The sequence below is a fragment of the Lipotes vexillifer genome, unplaced genomic scaffold (assembly GCF_000442215.2).
Source record: "Lipotes vexillifer unplaced genomic scaffold, Lipotes_vexillifer_v1.1 scaffold91, whole genome shotgun sequence".
NCBI classification, from domain to species: Eukaryota; Metazoa; Chordata; class Mammalia; order Artiodactyla; family Lipotidae; genus Lipotes; species Lipotes vexillifer.
Genome location: NW_006777583.1, coordinates 1,899,151 through 1,907,937, shown reverse-complemented (window position 1 = coordinate 1,907,937; position 8,787 = coordinate 1,899,151). Strand labels below are relative to the sequence as shown.

General features: G+C 38.2%; 1 protein-coding gene across 2 annotated transcripts in view; it reads left to right on the top strand.

Annotated features, from left to right (window-relative positions):
- DCP2 (decapping mRNA 2) overlaps nucleotides 1-8,787 on the top strand; it is a 45,736-nt gene that overhangs the window by 24,992 nt on the left and 11,957 nt on the right. For both annotated transcript variants that reach the window (XM_007451194.1, XM_007451195.1), the window contains exons 5-7: nucleotides 7,721-7,873; nucleotides 7,999-8,111; nucleotides 8,211-8,318. In XM_007451194.1, coding sequence (XP_007451256.1) covers nucleotides 7,721-7,873; nucleotides 7,999-8,111; nucleotides 8,211-8,318 — 374 coding nt within the window. The remainder of the gene's footprint in view (nucleotides 1-7,720; nucleotides 7,874-7,998; nucleotides 8,112-8,210; nucleotides 8,319-8,787) is intronic.

Genomic DNA, 8,787 nt, shown 5'->3' with positions numbered 1-8,787 from the left:
TTTTTTTTTTTTTTTTTTTTTTTGCGGTACGCGGGCCTCTAACTGTCGTGGCCTCTCCCGTTGCGGAGCCCAGCCTCCGGACGCGCAGGCTCAGCGGCCATGGCTCACGGGCCCAGCCACTCTGCGGCATGTGGGATCTTCCTGGACCGGGTTACGAACCCGTGTCCCCTGCATCGGCAGGCGGACTCTCAACCACTGCGCCACCAGGGAAGCCCACCAACTGTTTTTTGAGAACAAGGAATACTTGGCAGTTCACTTGTGGTTTCAGGATTTCATATTGTTGCTTATTATTTGTCAGAACAACATATTTTATTCTAATAAAGCTTTAATATGCATTTATGTGATTTAATCTTGTTAGAATTTGTACAGAGGAACTATTGGTTTATTCTACCTCTTGTAGGCTTATAGGACATAGATTTTACCCAGAGGATTTCATTGTCTATGCTGGTGTTCTTTGGGTAGCACATTTCTTTACTCTTATGTAGAGATTTTTATCTGATATCATTTGAGACATTAGTCGTATTCCATGTGCCAGGAACATTAAGTCTATATTATAATACAGGAATGGATTTGATACACAGAAGGTATGGTATTAAAATTTTTTTATTTGTTGTCTATACATGTAAGTAAGCTATTAAAATTTTTTCCTGGTAAATATTTGTTGAGAATGAATACCTAATTTTAGAGGTAAATCAGTCTTTATCACTTTTAGAATTGAGGTCTGTCACTATATTACGTTTACTCTAAGTTTGGTTGTACAGGCTTTCAAGTTGCCTTTGTTAAACTAGGCTGATGGCCTCATGTTGTACCATTTCCTCTCATATAATTCAGCTGTAGCCATTCCCAGCTATCTGAATGGAATGTCTTTTTCTTTTTGTCTATCTGGCAAACTTCTGTTCATCTTTCAAGTCCTAGCTCAAGTGTATCCAGCAGAATAGGATGCTGCCCATGACAGCCTTCCAGAGGTGACCACCCCAACTCACAACCACACCTTACCTGTAACCAAGGCTGAGTTAGGCACCCTGCTTCTGTACTCCCATAGCACCCACCTACCTTTTGGCACGTATATCATATTGCAGTTATCATTTCTTTTTTAGATGGAGCTCTTTAAAGAGCAGCGCTTGCTTTATTCATTGTTGAAGTCAGTGCTTAGGACAGTACCTACCACTTACTAAGCACACAGGGTATATTTGAATGAATGCACTAGAAAAACCTACACATTAATTATATGTTACTCTTTAAAATTGTGTTACTATTGAGAGAATTTCAAGTATAGAGAAAAATAGTAAGAATAATATAAAGAATAGATTCACCTGTTAATATTTTGCCATATTTGCTTTATTACTTTTGATACATATGGATGAGTGGTTTTTTTATTATTGCTAAATACTTTAGGAGTAAATTGCAGACAAAATGCCCCTTAACCCCTAATTATTTACGCATGTAAATTTTAAGAAGTGGGAAGTTCTCTTATATAAGCACAGTGTAATTATCAAATTCAGGAGTGGGACATTGATAGGTTCTGTTATCTAACGGACAACTCATATTCATATTTACTAGTTGATCCATTATGGTCCTTTTCTGCAGTTTCCACCCCCTCCTCCATCCAGGATCCTATCCAGACTCATGCACTATATTTGCATTTAATTGTTATGTTTTCAGTCTCTAATCTGAAACAGCCCCTCGGTTCTCCAATACTTGTTTTAGTAAGCATGTATTCAGTTAGATTCTGTTTGGTAACAGGCTCTGCTCACAAGGAACTTAGAATATACAGTTTACCTTTAGCATAGTTTCTGATTATTATACAGACATCCGTGACTGGAATGTATACTAATTTCTGATTATAAGGTATTATTCAAAGAAGGTAGTTAAAGGGAATAACTGTAAAAATAGAATTAAGAACTATATAAAGTTATTTTAAAACTTTTTTTGTTGGAGGATAAGAACATAAAATACACTAATCTTAACAGGTTATTCATTTTTATATATGTACATACCTGTGAAACCACCACCTAGGTCAAAGAATATTTCCAGCACCTCAGAAGATTCTTTCCTACCCCTTCTTAATCAATGCCTACTTTTACCCACATTTCCTGAAGGGAACCAGAATCTTGACTTCTATTAGCATTGATTAGTTTTGCCCATTCTTGAGCTTCATATAATTAGGATTTTGCAATAGTTATTCTTTGTGTTTTATGTCTTTGGCTCAGTATAATGCCTGTGAGATTCATCTATGTTGTTGTTGTATATTAGCAGTTGGTCCTTTTTAATTGCTCTTTGTAATATTCCAGTGTGCAAATGTACCACAGTTTATCCATTCTCTTATGCATTGGATTGTATCCAGTTTTTGGCTATTCAGAATAAAACTACTGTAAATATTCTTATACATGTCCTTTGAGGAAAATAAGCCTTCATTTCTCTAGGAGTGGAATTATTGAGTCATAGGGAAGTTGCATATCTATTGCCGGTGGTTTTCCAGGTGGTTGAACCAATTTACATTCCCACCACCTGCATATGAGAGTTCTAGTTGTCCTGACCTACACATAAAATTACCAATTAAAAAATTTTTATCCCATGTTCATAGAGTGTGAGAATTAATATTGTTTAATGTCATTACTGCCAAAAACCATCTCTAGATTCAGTGTGATCCCTTTCAAGATTTCAACGACATTATTTTTACAGAATTAGAAAAGAAATTCTAAAATGTATATGTAACCACAAAAGACTCCGAATAGCCAAAGCAATCCTGAGAAAGAAGAACAAAGTGGAAGGCATCACACTGCCTGATTTCAAGCTATACTATAAAGCTATAGTAATTAAAACAGTATGGCACTGGTATAAAAACAGACAAATATATAGATCAATGGAATAGAACTGAGATCCCAGAAATAAACCCACACATATATGGTCAGCTAATATTTGAAGAGGGAGCCAAGAAAACTGAATGGAGAAAAGAAGTCTCTTCAGTAAATGGTGCTGGAGAAATTGGATATTCCCATGTAAAAGAATGAAACTAGACCCCTGTCTTATACCACTCACAGAAGTTAACTTGAAATGGATTAGATACTTAAATTTAAATGTAAGACCTGAAACTGTAAAACTAGAAGAAAACAGGATAAAAACTCCTTGACATGGGTCTTGGCAATGATTTTTTGGCTATGACACCAAAAGCATAAGCACCAAAATAAGCAAGTGCGACTACATCAACCCCAAAGCTTCTGTACAGCAAGAGAAACAGTCAACAAAGTAGAAAGACAGCCTACAGAATGGGAGAAAATACTCGAAAACCATATATTTGATAAGGGGTTAATAGCTAAAATGTATAAAGAACTCATACAACTCAACAAATAATTCAATTAAAAAGTGGGCAAGGGGCTTCCCTGGTGGCGCAGTGCTTGAGAGTCCGCCTGCCGATGCAGGAGACGCGGGTTCGTGCCCCGTTTCGGGAAGATCCCACATGCCGCGGAGCGGCTGGGCCCGTGAGCCATGGCCGCTGAGCCTGCGCGTCCGGAGCCTGTGCTCCGCAAATGGGAGAGGCCACAACAGTGAGAGGCCCGCATAACGCAAGGAAAAAAAAAAAAAAAAAAAAGTGGGCAAAAGACCTGAATATACATTTTTCCAAAGAAGATAGAGGAATGGCTAATGGAATGGAAGATAGAAGTATGTGAAAAGATGCTCAACATCACTAGGTTATTAGGCAAATAGAAATCAAAACCACAATGATATATCTCTTATACCTGTTAGAATGGCCACCTTAAAAAGACAGATGAATGTGGAGAAAAGGGATCCCTTGTTCACGGTTACTGAGATTGTAACCTGGTACAGCCACTATGCAAAGCTGTATGGAGGATCCTCAAAAAATTAAATTACAACTACCATATGATCCAGCAATTCTACTAGTGGGAGTATATCCAAAGGAAATGAAAATGCTAAGTTGAAAAGGTATCTGCATTCTTATGCTCATAGCAGCATTGTTTACAACAGCCAAGACATGGAAACAACCAAAATGTTCATCGATGAATGGTTAAAGAAGATGTGGTATGTTATATTCACAACGGAATATATTTCAGCTGTTAAAAAAAAAAGAGTCCTGCCATTTGCGCTATGGATGGACATTGAGAGCATTATTCAAAATGAAATAAGTCAGACAAAGACAGGTACTGTATGGTCTCACTTATATGTGGAATCTGAAAAAACAAAACAAAACTCATAGAGGGAGAGATCAGATTTGTGGTTATCAGAGGGTGTGTGCGTGTAGAGGAGAATTGTAGGAAGGTGGTCAAAAGGCACAAACTGAGTTAGAAGATAAATAAGTACTAGGGATGCGGTGGACAACATGATGACTATAGTTAACACTGCTGTATGATACGTATGAAAGTTGCTCAGAGAGTAGATCCTAAGAGTTCTCATTACAATGAGTTCTCATTACAAGTCAAACTGTTAAGCTGTACACCTTAAACTTAAGCAATGATATATATCAATTATATCAGTAAAACTGGGAAAAATTTTATGGTCATTCCTCAATATATACAAAAAGTTAATTATGTTGTATATCTGAAGTTAATATAATGTTAATTACATCTTAATTAAAAAAATTTTTAGCCATTCTCATGGGAATGTAATGGTCTGTCATTGTGCTTCTAATTTATATTTCTCTGAAGTCTAATGATGTTGACCACATTGTCATATTCTTATTGCCCATTTGAATGTCCTCTTTTATTAAGTACCCACTTACATGTTACCCATTTTTTTAAAAAGTTGGTTTACTTGTCCTGTGGCTATATAGGACTTTTTAATATAGTCTGGATTTGAGTGTATTGTGAATGTCTTCTGGTTTATGTCTTCCCTTTTGACCTTCTTAATGGAAACTCTGAAGAGAAACAATTTTATGTCACTGATGTGTAAACTTTCAGGTAAACCAGTCCTAATTGTTACAGTTACAAATCTAATATCCATCCCGATGGATTTACAATTAAAAAAAAAATTTTTAAGCTATGTGTGAAGCAGTAGAGTAGGGTAGACCTTAGTTGCAAAGAAAAGGAAAACCAAAGTATATGGACTTTCACGCCAGATAGCATACATGAGTTGTGAAATAAATCCCCAATTGGTAAAAGAATTTTATTTTAGGAAAGGTGTATAGTTTTGGTTTAGGACAAGAAAACTTTTTTTTTTTTTTTTTGGTAGCATATCTCTATTTCTGTTCCCACTCTGTCATTTCCAGAAGTAGGAAATACAAATAATGTCTGTTTTTTCTATATACCATAGAGCAGTTTTCAAGTAAGTATATTCACCTAGTTCTTAAAATTAGGGAAAGGTTTAGCATAATTGGGAGTATACAGAAATGAGTTAGGTGTCATAGAGGAGCTTAAATTGGGAGTTACAGTCTACACATGTTTGAGACAAGTATAGATGTGCCCTTGTTGAGGAAGGTAGAAAGGTGTACCTTTCTCGTGTTTGGCAAGAGAAGGAGGGAAGAGACGAAAAAAAATGGATAGAAATATCTCCTTCACACCCATACCTTGTAAGAGATTCAGGCCTGTGCATGTTCTGTCCCAGTGATTGGTTAGAAGGTGCTGAAACTAGAGGGAAGAGGAGGAATGAACTCCAGTGTAAAAGATACACACTGGTTACTAGACACTAAAGCTCCAAAGCCTTTTTCATTTGGGGGTGAAGTGGGGAAGGACTTTGTCACAGAACACAAACGTTATCTGAAGGAGAACTTTAAGGCTAGAAGATACCAGTGGTTTTTAAATTTTAAGCAGAAGCCCGGGATTTTAATCAAATTAAGGATGGCTCCTCTGGCTGAAGGAAAAGGTGAGGGTTAGATGTGACATTTTATTCCTGAGATTTACGTTCCTGCAGTCCTTGAGGCACGGTGAGGAAAGGCAGTTTTAGAACCATTAATCCACTTCACTAGTTCTCATTTTTAGTGCATTTACAACACCTCCCCACACACACACACGTGCAAATGTGGTTGTAGCTATACTCTTGGAATCTGCCTGCTTAAATGTTAGTATTAATCACATTCCATTTTCATGTTTGAGAAATGGTTTTCTTTGTGAAAGACGGGGGCTCCCAACCCCTGGGCCACGGAATGGTACCGGTCAGAGGCCTGTTAGGAACCAGGCTGCACGGCAGGAGGTGAGCGGCGCCCATGCCATCCTGCAACCCCGGTCTGTGGAAAAATTGTCTTCCACGAAACCGGCCGCTGGTGTAAGACACTTCATTCTGTAGCTTGGTATACATGTAGATTTGTGGTTGCTGTGAATAAAATCCACATGGAGTTCCCAGTGACTTGCCACAGAGTGGGAACCACTGATGTATTCTAACATCTTAAGGGTTCTGGACCCAAATTGTGTGTGCCCAGTGACTTGCCACAGAGTGGGAACCACTGATGTATTCTAACATCTTAAGGGTTCTGGACCCAATTATTGTGTGTGTGTGTGCGCGTGTGTGTGTGTGTGTGTGTGTGTGGTGTTTCCCTACACCAGCAAGCAAGTTTTGGACATCAGCTGGTTGTCCTACAATTTAACTCAATCTGACACTATCTACCTGGAGATAGCATCACATTCCACAGGTTAAGGGCTCGGTCCCATAAGACCCTCCTTTGCTTCAGATGCCAATCGCAAGTCCAGGTTGTCATTTGTGCTTCTGACCTCCTCCTTGGGTTTGATTAATTTGCTAGAGTGATTCGCAGAATTCAGAAACATTTTTCTTACTAGATTATCAGTTTATTGTAATAAAAGGATATAACTCAGAAATAGCCAAATGGAAGACATAAATACATAGGGCAAGGTATGGGGGAAGGGCAAGGAGCTTTCTTGCTCTCTTCTAGGGCACTGCTATGCCCAAATCTTCATGTGTTCACCAAACCAGAAACTCTCCTTTTGGGTTTTTAGGGGGGGCTTCATTTCATAGTCATGATTGATTAAATCATTGGCCATTAGCGATTGAGCTCAATCCCTGGAGGTGTGGGGGAGGAGGGGCTGAAAATTCCAGCCCTCTTAATCACCAGCTTCAATCCTTACTCAATCCTTACATGGGCTTCCTAAGTCACCTAATTAACATAACAAAAAGACACTTTTGCTTTTGTCACTTAAGACATTCCAAGGGTTTTAGGAGATCTTGTACCAGAAAGGGGGACAGTGACCAAATATATATTATTGTAAGTCACAATTTCCCACGTTGCCCTTCACTGAATAGGTGAAGAAACTTAGGCTCAGGTATGCAAGGAGGTTTTTCCATAGTGAACAGTTGAACAGAGGCACAGCTAGAACTAGACCCTGAAATATTCTGACTTTTTCCTTAGTGGTTTTTAAATGAATGAATGAATGTATGTATAGCTGCATTGGGTCTTCGTTGCTGCATGTGGGCTTGTCTCTAGTTGCGGCAAGTGGGGGCCACTCTTCGTTGTGGTGCGCCGGCTTCTCATTGGGGTGGCTTCTCTTTGTTGCAGAGCTTGGGCTCTAGGCACGCTGGCTTGATTAGTTGTGGCATGTGGGCTCAGTAGTTGTGGCATACGGGCTTAGTTGCTCCGCAGCATGTGGGAATTGTCCCGGACCAGGGCTCGAACCCGTGTCCCCTGCATTGGCAGGCAGATTCTTAACCACTGCGCCACCAGGGAAGTCCCGAATTTTTGTCTCTGATATAAACAAATTTTAATGAACTGAAGGTCTAACAGCAAAACTTGAAAATCATCATCCAAATTTGTTATTTCCAGGTCTTTGAAGAAACTGGTTTTGATATTAAAGATTATATTTGTAAGGATGATTACATTGAACTTCGAATCAATGACCAGCTTGCTCGTTTGTACATCATTCCAGGAATTCCAAAAGATACCAAATTTAACCCGAAAACCAGAAGAGAAATTCGGGTATGTAATTGAAAAGTATTTTCAGATTGCTGGACAGTATCCCAATTAAATGATGTAGGAAATTGCTTTTAGAAACTCCTTGATAATAAATAACTAACAAAATGAATTATTTTCTTGTGTTTCAGAACATTGAGTGGTTCTCCATTGAGAAATTGCCCTGTCATAGAAATGATATGACCCCAAAATCCAAACTTGGTTTGGCACCAAACAAATTTTTTATGGCCATTCCTTTTATCAGGTGTGTTCGTATTTCTTTAAATACAAAACTTCATAAATTCTGATAGTGAGTTTCTTTACATAGCCAAGTTTTAAAATTGAATTCTTAATGTTTCCATAGACCATTAAGGGACTGGCTTTCTCGAAGATTTGGCGATTCCTCAGATAGCGACAATGGATTTTCCTCAGCTGGTAGCACACCAGCTAAACCCACTGTGGAAAAATTGAGGTAAAGAAATACATGCGTAGGATTCTGACTTTTTGATAGTTTTTAATGCAGTGACATTTTGCTTATAAAGTTTGCAGAGGTGTTGGCTTCCTTTTTGTAGGTACTATTTTGTTACTGGTCTCACAAATAATTGAAAAAGTTTTTAAGGGTTTTTGATGAGAGGTTAGTTGAATTTGGAAAGGAGCTTCAGGCATATTTTAAAATGGTATACATAAGAGCTTATCAACTTTTTAGATGGATAGATAGACTATGAGGAAAAGACAAAAATCCTCTGTATGTATATTTATACTGTTACTTCCCTGTTCTCATATCTTTACTTTAGAAATAACTGAGTTTCTGAAGATGGTTGAATGGGGGGAATATATTGAAGTTTGTTTTTGTGTAGAGGAGATGAGGGATGCTGCTGTATGTATAATTTGTTCAGAAAGATAGCACTGTGAAGGCTTGGGCTTGCTTCTTTTCTTTCCCT